The following is a 19,698-nucleotide window of genomic DNA, read 5'->3' as shown; positions in this document are numbered from 1 at the left end:
ATCCAAAGTCTGTTAATGATGGAGTTCCAGTATGTTGACCTAGCAACAGTGATGTAGTTCCAAGTTAAAATGGTTAAGTGGCTTAGAGGAGGATTTAAAAGTGGTGGTGTTCCCATGCATCTGTTTCCTTTGACTTCTAGTTCGTAGAAGTTATGGATTTGGAAAATGCTGTCAGAGAAACTGTGATGCATTTCTATAGTGCATTTGTAAATGGTATACACCAGTAAAATCTGGTGTACTTGTCTCAGCTTGTGGATTGCTCAATATCCTGCTCTTCCTTATTCTCCCCCATTCCCTCTTGTCCCTTTGCTCATTCTCTTGCTTACCCTTTCTCCATTGGTGTCAACCCTCCCTCTTGCTTTGTGCTCTCTGTCTCTGCAGTCAGTCTGTTGCCACTCCTGTGCTACCATCACTCAATCTTGCTATTATCCCTTTTGCTGAGCTGCTCACTCTCTCATTGCTTTGCCTTGCCCTCTCACTTTTAACCCCACTCTCCTCTCTTCTCTGTTCTCTTGTCCACTCTTTGTTTCTACCTCTTTCTCTTGCCAGCTGTCCCTTTCTCAACCCCTCTCAAACTATTCCACCATTATCTTTTCTCACTTCTGCACTTTGTCCTTCTTACTCATATTCTTGCAGACTGAACCTATGTGCAATTCTTGGTGGTATTTTAGGACAAACTTGCAACCCCCAATCTACAGTGGCTACCTGTAGACTCTTTGCCTCCTCAAAGTCCATCTCTATGTCAATGTCATATGAGTTTTGGATCCAGCTACATATATTAATTAGCTATTCTCCACATGGTCTAAAATAGAACAAAGAACCATGGATGGTGGAAATGTGGATCAAAACAGAAACCAGAAAAACACAACAATTCCGAAAAAGGGCCACTGGACATGAAAAAGTTACCTCTGCTTTCTCTCCAAAGATGCTGCCAAACCTACTGAGTTTCTCCAGCAATTTTTGTTTTTGCTCCAGAAGGTTTATTTCATTCCAGATATTTTAACCGACCTATTCAGATATGTGATGACATATATTTGGCACATTTGGGACTTGAACAGAGACCGTCTGGCCCAGAGGTACTGTTTTGGATGAGGCCAGACCCTCTCAAAATATTTTAAGAAGCTAGCGTAGACCCTAACATTTTCTTATTTTAAAGGCAGATGTGAAGAGCATGTTCCAGGTGAGATGCAACTGGTCAAGTCACTCGGTTTTAAGCAAAACAGAATTTATTTAAACACTACAGTTGAAACATGAAACAAAAGATGGAATTTAGAGTAACTTAACTACTGGAAACCTTAACCAACCCAATACAGTAACTTAACTAATTAACTGTTCTAAGATTTGGAGGTGCCAGTGTTGGACTGGGGTTGACGGCGTTAAAAGTCACACAACACCTGGTTATAATCCAACAGGTTTGTTTGGAAGCATTAGCTTTCGAGGCGCTGCCTCTTTATCAGGTGCTTGGGGAACAGGACCATTAGACACAGAATTTATAGCAAAAGGGTTACAGTGTCATGGAGTTGCAATGGTATGTTAAATAAGATTAGATTAGATTAGATTCCCTAAAGTGTGGAAACAGGCCCTTCGGCCCAACAAGCCCACAACGACCCTCTGAAGAGTAACCCACCCAGATCCATTTCCCTCTGACTAATGCACCTAACACGATGGGCAATTTAGAATGGCCAATTCACCTAACCTGCACATCTTTGGACTGTGGGAGGAAACCAGAGCACCCAGAGGAAACCCACGCACACATGGGGAGAATGTGCAAACTCCACACAGGCAGACATCCAAGGCTGGAATTGAACTTGGGTCCCTGGTGCTGTGAGGCTGCAGTGCTAACCACTGAGCGATTAAGTCTTTCATCTTTTAGAATGAGATGTGTTAGTTTCAGTTCTTTAATATGTAAATCTTAGAACTACTTTCAAGTTACATTCTCAAGATAGCTTCAGCCTTTCTAACAATAGGTGCCATCTCAGCTCCAACAACGCATTAAAGGTTAATGAGGTTAAAGTCTGTTTCCGTACCAGTGTTGAGTCAGACTGGTTCTATTCCAGCCTTGGGCGACTGTCTGTGTGGAGTTTGCATGTTCTCTCCATGTCTGCGTGGGTTTCCTCTGGGTGCTCCGGTTTCAACCCACAATCCAAAGGTGTGCAGATCAGGTGAATTGGCCATGCTAAATTGCTCCTGGTATTAAGTGCATTAGTCAGAGGGAAATGGGTCTAGGTGGGTTACTCTTCGGAGGCTCGGTGTGGACTTGTTGGGCCGAAGGGACTGTTTCCACACTGGGGAATCTAATTAATCTATTTCTAAAGTGGAACTCACAGAATCTTACATGAATTTGTACTGTTTTGAGCAAAATAAAATGTAACTCTGCAAATACAAATTCACCCTATAAACTTTTGTGTGTGGAAACAGGAGAGACGGATTGAGGGTGTGCATGTGCGTGTGTGAGTATCTGCAGAACATTTAAAAGTTACATTCTCAAGTGAACTTTAACAGTTGCTGTCATGTCGGCCCAGATAATGCATTTAAACGCACAGAATCCCACACAGGGCAGCTCACACCTTAAATGCATTATTTGGGCCGACATGACACCAATTGTTAAAGTTTACTTGAGAATGTAACATTTAAATGTTCTACGATTTAGATATGAAAGAACTGAAACCAACATGTTCATTCTAAAAGATGAGAGACTTAACAAACAATCCAGGTGTTTTTCAATACAGAGGAACCTCGATTATCTGAACGAGATGGGGGAGCATTATTTCGTTCGGATAATTGATTATTCGGTGAATTGATTCTATGCCTTTCCTCTGGGGCTTGGAGTTTTCTGAAGTTTCCTTTTCCTTGCTCTGCCTACCTTGCTGCCTCTCTCTCTGTCTCAGGGTTTGTTTCTGAGCAGCCATATGTTTGTGTGTAAGGGACCTGCAACATTGTTGAAGTTTCTCTCCCCCCACCCCCCCAACCAGTTTGATGAGATTGACACAGTGAGCACTTGCTAAGTGCGCTCCCCCCATTCAATAGACTAGGCAGCAGCACACCGCGCGTGTGAGCCCCCACCCACCCAACCCTATCCAACACTGTGCCACCATCCCTGGGGGCAGCCGAGCAAGACTGCTGCCGCCTTTGGGGGTGAGTTTCAAAATACTGTGCACACATGCAACCACACGCACAACATTTTACTGCAACCTTTTGAGAAGCTCCACCTTTGCCCTGTACAGAACAATGTTGGAGAGATTATTGGGCAAGGGGGGCTTAGGGTACACCCTTGTATAGAACTCCAGGGAAAGTGTGGGGAGAGAGAGAGGTGGTCAGTCATTTGGAGATGGTGCCTAAGCTCCCATCAATGGCCAGGACTGTTCTCAGCAACTTTAGAGAGCTGAATTCATTTTTAATCATTGTAAACAAAAGATGCAATCAGCATTGAAACAGCTCTTTGATGTAATGTTTCTATCGGGACGTTGAGATCTTCTTCGGATAATCTGAAATTCGGATAATTGATATTTGGATAATCGAGTTTCCTCTGTATGTAATTTCAGTTACATGGCACTGTAAACATTTGCTCTAAATTATGTCTTACAATCCTATACTCCACAACCACCTGATGAAGGAGCAGCGCTCCGAAAGCTTGTGCTTCCAAATAAAGCTATTGCACTATACCCTCTGTATGCTAGTTGTTCTCATTTAAAGAAGATAAACTATTGTGGACGTCAATTGTCCTGTGTGTTCTTATTTAAATATGCTTTCTGTTATAGAAATCACAGCACAATCAGATGCTACTGAAATACGACAAGACTGGAAGCCTACATTCCTTAGTAATGAAGAGTTTACTCAGCTCATGTTAGAGGTGTGTTATTTTGTTCAGAATCACTACTGTACAGCCAGAAATAGCTGTAACAAGATCAGTGTTTTATAATAAATAGGAGTGTTATCTCATGTAACAACAATTTTCTAACAGCCATTTATTTACTGTGATTAAATTTGAAATCTTGTTTTCACTGCATGGTATTCTGGGACTTGTGGGAATGTTTCAGATGATGTACAAAAACTGTCCTCGCTTGTGCTCTTTCTTCTCTCTTTGTTCTGTTCTTTCACTTTGCTTGCTCATGGGCTCTCATTCTATTGCTAACATGCTGTCCTCCTCTCATTCTCTCTATTTCTCTGATCTCTCTCCCTCTATCTTGTTATATTATTCAACACAGGTATTACTCTTGCTTGTTGCAGCATGACACAGGTGTTGTTCAAGAAAAGTGCCACAAAGGTATGTCAAATTTGTGACACAGGGAGAAAGTATGACAATAGAAAGTGAACTTTAAAAATACTTTTAGTACATGTATTATATATGGAAGGTGGAGACCTAATGATATTCTCACTGGCCTAATCATCAGGAGACCCAGGGTCTGGGGACACAGGTTCATGTCCCACCAGGCATTAGATGAAATTTAAATTCAATTCATAAACTTGGTATTTAAAAGCTAATTTTGGTAATAATGACCATAAAAATACGCTTAGCTGTAATTTTTTAAATTGTGTGTAGTTGACTAATGTCTTTTGGTGAAAGAAATCTGCCACCTTACATGTGACTGCTTACCTGCAGCTTTGTGGTTGACTCAACCAGTCTTTGACATAGCCTAGAAAGCCACTCAGTTCAAAAGTGGTTAGGGATGAACAACAAATGCTGATTTTGCCATTCATGATGGAATTTAAAAAAAGTAATTCAAAACTTCTGCTGTCACCGTGCTCATTCAAAGCTGTATATGAGCTTTTTTCATTAACTGTCCTTGTTCTTGTTTTTTGATCTATATTATTACTTGCTTTCAATTACATTTCACATAGTTTTTATAATAATCCAGGAAGACTATTCCCATCTGTTTTACTATCAGTTATTTGCAATTTATATTAACTGTAATTTGAATAATAATGCCAACTCTGAAATTAAATGCATGTATTTATATGCTGTTGTATGTGTTCTTACTTGAAAGGTATATGGCAAGGCCACTAATTGTTGCTTATCCCTAATTGGTGGTGAGTTGCCACCACCTTCAACTATTGCAGTTCATAACAACATCAGAATAGGAGCTGGAGTAGGCAATTCAGCCCTTCAAACCTGCTCCACCATTTGATATAATGGGTGATTTCATCTCATCCTCAACTCCACTTTCTTTCCTGTCCTCTATAACCATTTAACCCATTACTACTTAAAAAGCAGTCTATCTCCTCTTGAAATTTACTCAATGATCCAGCATTCATTGCACTGTGGAATAGTGAAGGCACACCTACAGAACTCTTAGGAAGGGAGTTCCTGGTGTAATGACCCAATGAAAATGAAGGCACAGTCATGTATTTCCAAGTCGGGATGTTGCGAACTTTCAGGTGGTGGTGTTCACTTGCATCTCCAACTCTTGTCCTTCCAGGCGATAGAGCATACAGGTTTGGAAAGTACTGTGCGTTGATGTTTGAGGGAGTAAGTCTTTCTTTTAGGTAGTGATAGAGGATGCCAATCAAGTTTTACTCTGATGGCATCAAGCTTCTTCAGTCGTATTGGAGAAGTGCTAATCAAGACATGGAGAGTATTGCATCACACTCCTGACTTGAGCCCTGTAGATGTTAAAACACCACATTCATGACTTGTAGCTTGCAAATGATGGACAGGCTTTAGGGAGTTGGAAAGTGAGTTAGTTGCTGCAAAACTCCCAGCTGCTAATCTGTTGTTGTAGCCACAATATTTATGTGGATAGTCCATTTGGGGTTCCGGTGAATGGTAACTTCCCCATCCACCCTAAGATGTTGATGGCATGGATAGGGGAACTCAGCAATCTCAAAGGAACAAGGATAGATTCTGATAGAGCTCATTATTAGACTTGTGCGGTGCAAATATTTCTTGCTATTTATCAGACTAAACTAGAATGTTGTGTCCAGGTCAGCAAATGAACCTGACTTGGTACTAAAGTGCTGAAACTCTAGAAAGTGTAGTGGTCTAACTAGTATCTGTCATCAGTTATGAATTGGATTTCCTAATAAATTTCCTAATCTTCAAGCTTCCTAATTTGAAAAATCTCAAATCTCTGATTTGTAAGTGTGTTCTGCTGTAAGTTGAAAAATATTCTATTCTGACTTAAAACTGTTACTAATGACATTCTTATTAACCTTCTTTGATCTTGGTACATTCATTAAAGTAGAAAAATAAAGTAATGGAATAAAAATAGGAATAGGTAAGAATAAATGAATTATTTGCATTTATATATGTCGATAGCTCCATGTTAAACTCACATCTCAGTTGTTTGCCAGTTTTAGACAGTGAAAAAAAGGCAATCTTAAAATTTAGGATGGATATGGTGGGCCTCCAAAAAAGTGTTATTCGGCAAAATTTAAAGCAACTGCCCTTAATTCACCTTAGCGTTAAGTTCCACTCATTGTACTGGGACTGTAACAAGTGAATTGATTTCAAGTAATGTGATCTTATGAATTGTTGTTAATACCATCTGATAACCTTGTTCATTACAAGCATATTTCTTAACCATAAGAATTTTTGCACTGATTCTTGTTTAGTTTAGGTGACAGGACACTCTGTATATGGCTCCACAAACATACATTCCTGAAATAATATCCTTATCTCTGAATCGTACATTCCATTCTTGAAACTATCAATTTTTCAGTGTAACGTCACCTAGAATCTTAAATATGTATAGTGATGAAGAAAGAAAAATTATTCATATTGTGGGTTTAGTTTTTGTACTTCAAACTAGTATTCTTTGGATGCCTCATGCACCTCTCACCAATATTATTGTCATTTCCTGAATAATTAAGTTATATATGCATTTATCTGATATTATTTACATGATTTATTGTGGTTACTTACTCCAGTTTCTGAATTTCCATTTAAAATTGAATTTCTATTGAAAAATTCATGCTACTGAAAAGACAAGTGACTGTGTAGAAACACATATGACTGGAACTAGATTGTTGACTTTTGCAATTCTTTGCAGTTGTATGTTCACTTACGTAGGAGTGCTCTGCTCACCAGTATCAATATGCTGATTATATTTGCTGTGAAAACTTGGTATTACCAATACTAACAACTAAATAAAGTATAGTTTATAAAGTTCTATTGTGGAAACTGTAAAGTTCAAATCATGTGAAATTAGGTCTCTCTTCCATTTTAAGAATACAAGTGCTTGACTGACCACTTATCTCTTAAGCACCATTTCTTTGTTGCAGGCATTAGATGGATTTTTTATAGCCATAACGACTGATGGAAGCATAATACATGTGTCAGAAAATGTGACTCCTTTACTTGAACATTTACCGGTAAGTATATTTTCATGTTAAAGCTGTATGCACAGTGGGTTTTTAAATTGAGACTTCTATGCAGTTTTATAAGTGCATTGTTCAAAATATTGCATGTTTTAATTGGTGCTATAAAAATGATGCCAAGCATTTAGTTTGCTTAATAAGGAAAATGTTTGAATAGCACAGTACAAAATTTTAGAAATGAAAGTATTAGCACATAACATGGCTCCCCAGCATCTTGCTTCTCGGCGCCACAGGTGTCAGTTTGTCCATGAAACCATTCAGCAGTGTGTTTAACATTGGCTAAACAAATCTATGATGCAGATCAACAGGCATCAGAGGTTGGCTTGCCATCTGTACTAGATGCAGTGGGTACAGTAAGTGATGTATTCTGCTAACCACACCCAATTTTGGACCCTGTACAATTTTGTCACTTACATTATGGGTCAGCATCGTGGCTCAGCGGTTAGTACTGTTGCCCCACAGCGCCAGCGATCAGGGTTGCATTCCAGTCTTAGTTGAATGTCTGTGTGGAGTTTGCACGTTTCCTATGTTTGTGTGGGTTTCCTCTGGATGCTTCAGTTTCCTCCCACAGTGTAAAAATGTGCATGATAGATGGATTGGCCTTGCTAAATTGCCTGTGGTGCCCAGGGATGTGCTGGCTAGGTGGGATAGCCATGTGAAGTGCAGGGTTACAGGGATAGGGTATGAGGATGGGATGCTGTTCTGAGGGGCAGTGTGGACTTGATATGTCGAACAGCCTGCTTCCACATTACAGGGATTCTATGATTCTATATCATCAAGGGATTTGAATTATAACATTGTGCATTTTATTTATTGTGTCTGATTTTTCTTCATAGTCTGATCTTCAGGACCAAAATTTATTGAATTTTCTGCCAGAGATGGAACATGCAGATGTTTATAAATTCCTGTCTACTCAAGTATTGGAAAGCAATTCTTTGGTCCCAGATTATTTAAACTGTAAGTGATAGATAATATATCTTACTAATTTCCAGTGCTTAAAAATACCCCTGTTTAAATTGGCCAATATGTGATAAATAAAGGTTTACCAAAAAACTCTGAAGTAGAAATTAATTCTGATGTTGTACTGGCTTCGTTTTTTTAGCTTGAGCATTGGTAAAGATTGCCAAACTAGTTGTGAGATTTTAAAAAATATGTTGGCAGTTTTTTAAAAATTAGGATTGTAAATTCAGTATAAAGTGTATTTATACTGTGGCTTTTGCAGGTGGCAAATAACCGTTATTGCTATGCTAAAATTAAACATATATGAAATGCCCAGAATCCTGCATTTTCCTTTTTAATTAGCATCATTCTACAAAAAACCTTTTGGTCTGATGAAAGAGATGTTTCGTTTCAAAAACAAAGTTATTTGACTTAAAAAATTAATTTGGGATAGATTCTGTTTTTTAGATGGTCGTCTTATATTTCTACAATGCATCTTTCTAAGACTGTATCCTGTTTTCACTCAGTTGAAGAATAATTCAGTTGAATGGCAAATATTTTACACAGATATTTGTTGGTCATGGAATACCTTGATAAAAGAATATTGGTTTGTTCAGAAACAGTAAATTATTCTTTCTGTGTATTTCATCATGTGTTGCTTTTCAAGATGAATGAAATGATATGCAGAGCAAATATAACCAGATCTATGTTTCTCCTTCAGTTCAGGTCTTCCACACACAGACCCTCAAGGGGTAAGGTCTGCACATGTGAAGATTGAAAAATCTTGCATGCCTTTTTGTGTCTTCTGCAGTCAGTGCCCATTCTATATTAATGCTACATAAAAGCCATTGACTGTTATTTCTATTCAACCTTGCAGATAGTGGTTGACATATTATGCTACCTATTACACATTCAACTATCTTTAAACAACTTCGAAAGATTGTACTTGTTTGCTGTAATGCTGTGTTCTATATTATGCTTAGGAACCCCCCCCCCCCCCCCCCCCCGATCCTTATAGGGAATACATTTATACTTTGCAGTCTGCTTCCTGGTAGAGATACTTGTTACAGAGCTCAAACAAAAGAAAAGAGATAGAAGATTTCACAGCCTTGAATATCTATCTTGAAACACTCAGAATAGGAATTTCAGCATAATAGTTACCTAACCAGGACTGGAACTTTATTGCCAGATTTTGGACATGACATATGTCCAATTTAGGCCAAAGAATTCAGCAGTGAAATTTCCGGTGGGTATGTACCATGGCCATGTACCTGGCTCAGCATTTTAGACTCATCACCAAATTGAGTCATCTTCCTGCCTAGTATATACTTGTCCTCTATGTAAGAATGATGAGAAAAGTATGGAATTAATTCTTTTGCAAGTAACTAATGGACTTAGCATAAATAATCAATCCTAAACTCACTAGCTTGATAGGGATTGGTTGGTCAACATAGTTTGCAGAAAACTATTAGTACAGCAATGTTCAGCTGTATCAAGCTATATTGTTCAAGTGCCCTAATCTTTAATACTGACAAATACCAAATGATTCTCCCCACCATTCAGGTTAGCAGAATTATATAACACAAAAGCCATGAGGTTTTTTTTTACTGATTTCTGGGCCATCAGACATGCTATCAGTTGATCAATTGTCAGTGGCTGGTTACTGACCAAAGAATTACATTACTACTTATGTCACAAGATAGCAAATGTGAACAAGTATCATTAGAATTTGCACCTACGTTTTCAAACAAAATAATACAAAGTTTTATTGAACTTTGTATAAAAAGCAAACGAGGAAATTTAATCTTTCCCCTTATTCTTTCAGATAGTCAGATTTTGAGATGCTTTCAAACAATTAGCGTTGTCTGGTTCTGCCCATTCTCTGTGCAGGAATATGTCTGAGTGAAGATCTATGGGGCTCCGCTATGGAAAAGCAGCAGATTGCATCTTACTGTGCAGTTACTTTATAAACTGTCTAAGAGGAGCTTAGGAAAATTTGGAGGTGAGAGAAGGAAGTAGGAGAAGTTAATTGGGCAAAAGAAAAATTTGGATTGTTAGTAGAAATAATTTACTCAAGTAATGCTATCTTGCAAAAGTTTGACATTGCATTTTTCTAATCAATATTGAATTCAAAGATAACCATGAAGAATTTACTGACGCTGTTAAATTTGAGGGGAAATAATTGGGCATGTTTCAACAAAAGCTCTGGGGAAAAGAAGATTAGGGAAAGAAATCATACCCCTCTAGCATTTTGGAGCAATGGTTTGTTTTTAGAGTAGCATTCAGTGCTAAGTAAGACTGATGTGTTTGGATTTTATAAGAAGCAGCTTAGAGATTAGGGTTCATATTCAGATCTCTTATTCATAAACTTTAATATACAAGACGGTGGCACTGTAGCAGGGCTGTGTTTGGTCTCCTGTGCCTGGAGCTTATCTGCTCCTGTCTGCCTTTTTATTTTTGTTATTGCTCTTACTCTCTTTTTGTTTTTTCCTCCTCCTTTCATTTTCTTTTATTTGAAGACTTTTGCGTGGGGTTGTCAGCATTGGCATGGCAGCTAAAGTAGGTTGCATACAGAGTGGTGGCAACCTCCCAGCAGTAAGAGGTGGTTGCGACTCCTCCTGGGGCTCGGGAGCAGCAGCAGAGCGGCAGTAAGTTCACGTCTCCTCCTGGTAATTAGAGGCAGTGGCAGCAACAGCAATGGCAGCAAGATTGTGACTTCTGGCAATCTCGTCGGTGGCTGTAGTAACAGCAAAGGTCCTCCCAATGATCGGAGGCGGCAGCAGTAGTGCAAAGATCCTCTCAACCCTGTGTTGGGGCAGCAGCAGCAAGAATGAGGCTACTCACAGGTTGATTGAGCATTCCGTACACCTTTTTGAAGATGCGACTTCAAAAAGATCTGGATGTTTTTCATTAAAGTCTGAACATGTCCTTTCCTTGTGGTTCTCTTTCTTTTATTTCTGTTGTTTTAATTCTGTTCTTGTAATCAAGATGGCGCTAGAGAATGGCAACTTTGTGCACTTCTCACTGAACTCTCATTCCTATACTGTACTCTCGACAGTAAAATCTAATTCTAATATATAGTAGATAATTCAACTATGTGATAAAGAAATATTCATCAACAGTTAATTCGTATTTGGTTAGCTCAGTGCAGCATTTGAATTACTTCCATAGTTATTTGCTACCTTTCCTTTACAATCCTGCCTTATCCAGTTTATTTCTCCCGAATTTGTTCTCCTCCTCTCTCTAATTATTCCAACATCAACATATTGTTACAAAATTGCTTCAAGTTGAATAGGGAAACATTTTAGTTCCTAATGAAAGCAAAATACTGTGAATGTTGGAGATCTGCATTGAAAACAGAGCATTGTGGGTCTGTGCTTGTGTCCCTACCCTGAACTGAGAGATACTGTTTCAAATCCCACGTGCTGCAAAGGTGTTTAATAACATCTCTGAACAAGTTGATTAGAAAAAGAGATTAAAAATATTAAGTGCTAGGGAGACTCAGAAGGTCTGCTAGCATCGGTTGAGAGAGAATTAGAGCTAACGTTTCAAATCCAGTGACTGACCTTCAGAATACAATTGGCATTAAATGATGCTGCTTGTTCTCTTTTTTTAATCTCTTCAACTTGAAAAGGGTCAGCAAATTTCTGATGGCTTACTTTATATTCTGATTTCAAAACTGTTATTTTCAAAACTTTTGCAAGATGGATTTACCAGAGAAAATTATTTTCCTGTTTCTTTTCATTTGCTTCACAGATGTAAATTATTCTGAATTTAGAGTGTGATTCAGTTTCATTTATTGTTAATACTGTTCTAAGTTCTTGGCACTGATCTGTACATGGTTGTTTATCATGTAGCTTTTAATAAGCTATTTCAGTAGGCTGCATTTATTTCATTTGAATCAGTGAGAAAACCTAATTTTTCTAGTACCATGGTTTTTTCATCACTTGGGTAAGAAATCTCTTCATACATGTTGGCAAAAATCAAAGAAGTCTAACTTATCTGCATAAGACCACCAAGATCAGAGGGAGCACCTAAAATTCACATATATGCATACTTAGTAAATCACCTCACATGCCATTTTTATTCTTTTGCTGAATAACTGAAGGTGACTTCAATTTTGAGCAGAGATTTGGCATACATTTGCAGTCATTCCTCCACATCCATTCCTGAGAAATTTGTGAGTATAAAGCTCATTAAAATTAGGTTAAAAATAGGTTGCAAATCACGGTAACATGATTTTTGCCTGCATGCAATGATTGTTATTATTTTTTGGCATTGACAGGCAACTTCGTGATTTTGGGGATACAGAGGATTTACTGTATTTAGTATACATAGACATCATGATAATCTCAGCATCAGATACTAAATAGATCTCAAGCTCTCAACTCTGCTATTTCCAGTGCACAAACCATAGATTTATGCTGGAATGGCTACTCTATCTGATGCAGGTAATGAGTGGTGATGATTAAGAACCAACTCCCTCCTCTCCAGCTTTGCAACATAATATTGATGAGAAATATCTATTCTGTTTAAATTGACATTTATTCTCTTTATTTTAACCTGTGCCCTGAGAATGGGAAGAGGAAATGTTTTATTGTCTGTTAGCCCTTTTGTCTCACAGAATCTCTGCAGTGCAGTAGAGTCTGCAGCCTTCAAAGAGTATATACTACCCAAACACATCCTCCTACCCTATCCCTGTAACTGAGTATTTACCATGGCTAGTCCAGTTAGCTTGCAGATCCTGAGACAGTACGGACAATCTAGTATGGCCAATCCACCTAACTTGCACATCTTTAGACTGTGGAACAAAACTGGAGCACCTGGGGAAACCCACGCAGACATGGGGTAAATATGCAAACTTCACACAGACAGTTGCCCAAGGCTGGCATTGAGCCTGGGTCTATTGCTGCTAGGCAGCAATGCTAACCATTGAGCCACAGTGCCATCTCTAAACAATGTATTTCAAAAGCTAATGGATAGATTTCAGTGATAATTTAGATATAAATTGATAATGGCCCAAGGAAGAAAATATTAATTTTTGACCAATGTATAGAACTGTATGAAGTATTAGTTAACATTGGAAGATCAACCAAATTGCCTGTTTTTCCAGAATGTTGTGGATTGTTAAATTTAAAATGTTATGGATGTCTCACCTACCGTGGTGCAGTTTGTTATAACTATTAATCAGCAAACAGAATATCTATAGCAGGTTGTTGGATGTGGATTGCCCTGAAGCATCCATTGTGAAGCAAATATTCTTAATGAAAAGATTTCTTTTCTCAGCTTATAATTACAGATTATCAACCAGGTAAAAACCTTGAGGAATTGAGTAATTGTAATGTTTATTTACCCACAAATGCCTCTTGTAAGTGTGCAGATTTTATACATACATTTTAATGTGGTCAACTTATCACCTCAACGTATCAACTGCAGTATTGAAAATAAAGGACGAAAGTAAATTTAGGTATTTCCATAAATGCTCTAGTTCATTTAGAATCATCTTGTGAAATATAGGCTGTTATGACCATATTTATAGTCATAGAATTAACAGTACTTACCATTATTTAACATGGTAATACTTATGTTTTGTCTTTGACTTCAATAATGTCTTTAAATAGTGCAATATTAGATATCTTGTGTCCTATTTTAGTCACAGGGCTATTTCATTTTTGATAGAAATCCAAAACATTTGTCTACTTGATACAGACATTGATAGCGCCTTAAGTGTTTTAATTTGAAATCTCTCTCTTTCTTTCAAGATCGGATATTTTGAATTCTTTGTTTTAAAATTGGAAGGATCAATGTACTCTGAGACACATAAGGGACATATAAGTAGCACTCTTCTTAAGTCATTGCAGAAAATTATCAAGTCAAAAATTTGATTGCTGGAAACATCATAACAGGAATACCCCCATATCATGTCTTTAATTCAATGCTGAGAAAATTCAAATTTGGAAACTCTTGTAAGTGTCGTCTGGATAATGTGATATCAAAGGAAATCAAAACCTTTGCAGCAAGTATTTTGTCAAGTTTACGATGCAGTTCTTGAAACATTTTGATTTTATTTCATAAAAACAACTTCAAATACAAAGTTAAATGAAGTCCTAGACAAGATTGCAATGCTTTGAGAGGTTAAACTTCAAAGTAATGGTTTATCATGTGTACTTGGATCTCCTATTGAGGTCCTCCAGCATCACAGATCCCAGTGTTCAACTAATTCAGTACATTCCGTGTGATATCAAGAAATGACTGACGATAGTTGATACTGCAAAGGCTATTGGTCCTGCCAACATTTTGGGAATGGTTCTGAAGATGTACACCAAAACCAGCGGTGCCTCTAACTACAATATTCACGTCTGTCTGACAATTTGGAATACTGCTTACATATGTCCTGTGCACAAAAAGCAAAACAAAGTCAAACTTGGGTAATAACCACCCTATCAGTCTATTCTCAATCATCAGCAAAGTGATAGAAAATGTCGAGGCACAAGTGAGGACTGCAGATGGTGGAAACCAGAGTTTAGATCAGAGTGGTGCTGGAAAAGCACAGCAGGTCAGGCAGCATCTGAGGAGCAGGAAAATCGACGTTTCGGGCAAAATCCCTTCATCAGGAATAAAATGTCATCAGCAATGCTAGCAAATGGCATATGTAAAGGAATAATCTGCTGACTGATGCTCAATTGGTTTCTGAAGGGCCACTCACCACCTGACCTCATTACAGCCTTGGTCCAAACATGGACAAAAGTGCTGAACTTCAGATCAGAGGGTAAGACATCAAGGCAGCATTTGACTGAGTATGGGGTTAAGGAGTCCTAGCAAAACTGTAATTAATGTGGATCATATAAAAAGGTCTCCTCTGGTTTAGTCATACCCAGTTCAAAGTAAGATGATTGAGGAAGATTATTATTACTGCAGGAATTCATCAAAATTGTGTCTTAGGCCAACCCATCTCCAGCTGCTTCACCAGTGACCTTTGTTTTATGATGAAGTCAGAGATGGGGATGTTCACTGATGATGACACAATCTTCAAGGCCCATTTTTGACTACTCAGGTATTGATGCAGTCTGTGTCCATATGTAGCTTAGACCTAAATAACAATCAAACTTGGGCTGATAAGTGGCAAGAATCATTGACATTGTGCAAATGTCAGGTAATGATGCTCATTCCACACAAGTACCACATTGTAACCTCCACCAACAAAAGAGAATCTAACCTTCATCCCTTGACATTCATTGGCATTGTCATAATTTAATCCCCCACCATTACTATCCTGAGTGTTACTGTAGACCTGAAGCTGAACTATACCAACCATGTACATACTGTAGATTAGAGCTGGTCAGAGGCTAGGAATTCTGTGGTGAATAATTATGCTCCTGACTCCCCAGTGCCTGTGCACTGTCTACAAGGCACAAGTCAGCAATATGATGGAATGCTGTCCACTTTCCTTGAACGAGTGTAATTCAATAGCACTGATGCTTGACACTGTCCAAGACAAAGTTGTTCACTTGATTGACAACCCATCCATCATCATTAACATTCCATTGCTACACATTGGCACCGTGACAGCTGTGTATTGTCTACAAGTTTCACTGCAGTATTTCAGCGAGACCTCTTTTGCACCATCCAAGCCTGTGTCCTGAAACACAGAAAGACAAAGTTAACTGCATCCTCTGAATACCATCACCTGTAAGTTCCTTAAGTCACACACTGTTCTGACTTAGAACCATGTTGTCCACAATGTACCAATAAGGAGAAAAATGGTCTCTCAATTTCAGCTACTTGATTCTGAATTAAGCATCATTGCCCATACTTATTAATGCAGTTTACATTTTAGTTGTGTGGCAGTATAGGATTTGATATTTCTGAAAGAAATAGCCATCGTGTCAAAGCTTTTTGTCTTGCTGTCATCAGGATAATCTATAAGGAATATCAAAGTAAAGGGAACAGAAAGATTACACTATATGAGGGGAACAGTGCTGATTGATTGTCAAGTGAACTCTGGAAGAGACATGACCATGATAAATTCTCCAGTTAATCAAGACTGAAAGTTAACTTGCGAAATTGTGTTTGCAAATAGGAAAGGGTTATGGGATGAGGAGGATGGGGAGAGGATTGTACATAGGATTCCTTTATCTTTGGTTTCAGCCCTGTCACTGTGCAGGGCCTGAGTTATAGCTGCTCCAATAACAGCAAGCACTGACTCTTCCTTTGGAGCAAAGACATGCAGCTGAGACTGTAGGTCCAGTCAGGTGGTGTTACCTGCAGTCTTGTCCTCTGAGAGTGTAGCATATCAGTGAGTGCAATTTAACTTGTTTAAGTGATATGGCTGTTATGGTTGGACAGCTGATCATGTACACACTGTGAAATGTGTGTGAGCTTGAAGCAGTGCTTGAGAAAGTGTATTTATTACTATTAGTCATGGTTAATGAAGATTGATTGGAGAGTGATGTGATTGTTCTGCATTGAGGAATGTGTAAAGCTGATAGTGCAGTGGCTGTGATATGAGATTTGAAGCTAGATTTGCTGTCTTTTTCTACTTGTGAGATACAGATAGTTCTTCTATAATGCAGCAGTTGCATTCCCATGCGACAGTGTTATAGAAAATTGTGCAATATCAATAATGGGGCCTATGGGAAAAAAACAGAGTTGGGGCAAACCACCAAAAATATTAGTATAAATCGAAACAAAAATTATAGTTAGCTTAGCACAAACAATAGCATAGTCTAAGTAAATCTTTAAATCATATCTTTTAATGAAATAGTACAGTAAATTTAACACTTTAAAATAATTGACTACAGCACTGTACCTTTCACGGAGCTCTTCATAAAGTGTGCAAGCTGATTGGCCATGTGATGCCCATGCAGAAATCCAGTCCTTAAAGATTCTTCCCTTTTATTTGAAATAAAGTTCCTTCTAAATGTAGACTGCAGTTCCCAAGTTTCAAGGCTAGCAAAACTGATTGCATTCCTGTTTAGCTGAATACACTGAACTTGCATTTTGCAGACAGAGGGTCCTGAGGCTGGGGTTCGCTGTTGCCGGGGATGGAATTGCGCAACAGCGAATGGGAACAGCTTTATTAAAAAAAAAAGGTCCGCAATTCACAAATCACATTACATCCAAATTGAGTTTCCTAAGCATATGTTATAGGAGAATTACCTGTAATTGAACTTTTTGCGTGGCATCCAGATCCTCTGATCTAGTCTCCTCATATTCCCCAACACTAATCCCACTGACCTCACTGAGTTTGGCTCCATGATCTTCTGACCCAATGTGGATAAGTCATATATCTCCTCCTCTTCTTTCACCAAAGCCTGAAAAGTCTTGGAGCTTGTTCTTTTCCACATTACGTCATTCTGATGTCTTTCCCTGCTCAGAATCAGCTGCAGAATGGCTTCCAACACCTTCCCGAACTGCAACACCCTTTCTCTTTAAGAGGTGCAAGTAGAATGTAAGTAACGTAGTCCAACTTGTAACCTTTCCTGATCTTGTAACGCCTACTCATGAGCAGCAATTCAAAACCATATTTGGGGCTACAATCATTAAATTAGCAAGGATCATAAAGTTGTTGGCTGCCTACATTAAACACCATAATAATAAATGTTGGGTAATCTTGCTTCATGATATCTGCACCTGTTTATAGGTCTTTTCAAATTTCACAGTGGCTAAGTTATCCTAGTCTTTGCACTTTATATCTCTTTTATGCAAGAAGAGCAATTGTGTGGCTTGACTTTATGTACATTTGAATACATGAAGGGCAAGAATATAATTTTCCTGGCACACATTCTGCAAATGTTAATTTACCTTTGCTAGTGGCCAAGAACTATCACAAGAGATGTCTCCAACTAATCAGTAGGTTTTGTTGTAATTTGTTTTGGAAATTCTTTTAAATGGTACCTTCTGTGCATTTGGCTGTCTCCTGTGCAGAAGACCTGATCTGAATGAGGACGCATTCTGTATTTCTCCAAAGCACATTCTTCCAAGTTCATGTCTTGTACCCATTTTTCAATTCTCTGTTGTTGATTTACTTTGGTTTGCTGGTTCTTAACCACTTGTTGCAAAGTGCTCTTAATCCTGTTTGACCGGGTTTGTATACTGTGCAGTAATGTTCTTTTGAGTGCAGAATTTTTTAATCTATTGGTGAGTTGTGTATGTAGACTTAGCTTAAAGCAGAAGAATACAAAACCTGCTTCATGAGTGGCTGTGTATGGAAGACCCTCATTCATATTATGAGAAAATTTGTAATGAGTAAGTGCTTGTCTATAATACTTAGTGTGTTTTCTTTAATTCACTCATGGGATGTGGGTGTCACTGGCTAGACCAGCATTTATTGCCCATTGCTAATTGCCCAGACGGCAGTTAAGAGTCAGCCATATTGCTGTGGGTCTGGAGTCACATGCGCTGTGTCCTTGCAACAAATGGGATGAAAGAATTGTTGTTTTGTACTCCTTATCTTAAAGAACAATGATGGGTGACCATTATTAACTTTTATTTCAAGTAAATGTTTGGATTATTTGTTGCTTTAAGAGTGCTGATAATTTGGTGTCCTGCTTTTGAAATAATAATGTTCAAGGAAGCTTTGGAATGGAGTGACTTTGAAGAATGATATTCCCATCTCACTTAACCCTCAACCCAAAATTTAACATGATGTGCAACCCTGTGTTTAACCGTTCCATTAAAAACATTATGTACAAGAAGCCATAGGTCTTACTCAACAAAGCATTTACGTAATTTATATTTGCAAGTTTTGCATTTGATTAAATAAGACATAAGCTGTGGATCTGAAGCTATTATTTCCTTCATTTATTCAGCTTAGGCATGTATGTATGCAAGAGGGAGTAGTGGAGGTGGGTACAAATATAACATTTAAAAGGCTTTTGTGACCATGCCACTTGTTTTCATGTTTCCTGTTTGAGTTGGGCTTGCCTCTGGGAGATGTAGTCAGCCAGATAAAAAAAAGTCCACTTCCATTTGCTGAGACAACAGTTCGTTTTTAAAATATTTTTATTCATTCATGAAATGTGGGTGTTCCTGGCTGCTCTGCAGATCAGTGATTTGGAGGAACCAGTGTTGGATTGGTGTGGACAAAGTTAAAAATCGCACAATACCAGCTTATAGTCTTAACAGGTTTATGTTGAAGACCACCTGATGAAGAAGCAGTGCTTCAAAATAAACCTGTTGCACTATAACCTGGCGTAAGTTCTTTCTTCAACCTCCTTCAAGCTTTTCCGTCCTGTCCATCCCCTTTCCCCCTTTATCCACTCCCTGTATATAGAGAATTTACATGTCTGTTAGAATATTTGCAAGCTTTGGAGGAGCTTATAAAGCTAAGCAAAAGTGAAGACTGCAGATGCAGGAGATTAGAGTCGAGAGTGTGGTGCTGGAAAAGCACAGCAGGTCAGGCAGCATCCGAGGAGCAGGGGGTTCGACGTTTCAGGATGA

General features: G+C 38.4%; 1 protein-coding gene across 4 annotated transcripts in view; it reads left to right on the top strand.

Annotated features, from left to right (window-relative positions):
• The window catches only part of clocka (clock circadian regulator a), a 142,654-nt gene that overhangs the window by 30,593 nt on the left and 92,363 nt on the right, over window positions 1-19,698 (top strand). For 3 of the 4 annotated variants that reach the window (XM_043690694.2, XM_087988202.1, XM_043690703.2), the window contains exons 5-7: window positions 3,759-3,850; window positions 7,222-7,311; window positions 8,154-8,274. In XM_043690694.2, the coding sequence (XP_043546629.1) occupies window positions 3,759-3,850; window positions 7,222-7,311; window positions 8,154-8,274 (303 nt within the window). Of the gene's footprint in view, window positions 1-3,758; window positions 3,851-4,205; window positions 4,265-7,221; window positions 7,312-8,153; window positions 8,275-19,698 lie in introns of those variants that run through there. The other variant, XM_043690712.2, reaches the window with a different exon arrangement.

Source organism: Chiloscyllium plagiosum, unplaced genomic scaffold (assembly GCF_037043375.1).
Source record: "Chiloscyllium plagiosum isolate Xiang-an unplaced genomic scaffold, Cpla_swu_hap1 HiC_scaffold_1, whole genome shotgun sequence".
Taxonomy (NCBI): Eukaryota; Metazoa; Chordata; class Chondrichthyes; order Orectolobiformes; family Hemiscylliidae; genus Chiloscyllium; species Chiloscyllium plagiosum.
Note: the sequence above shows the minus strand (reverse complement) of the source record. Positions and strands in the feature narration are given on the sequence as shown.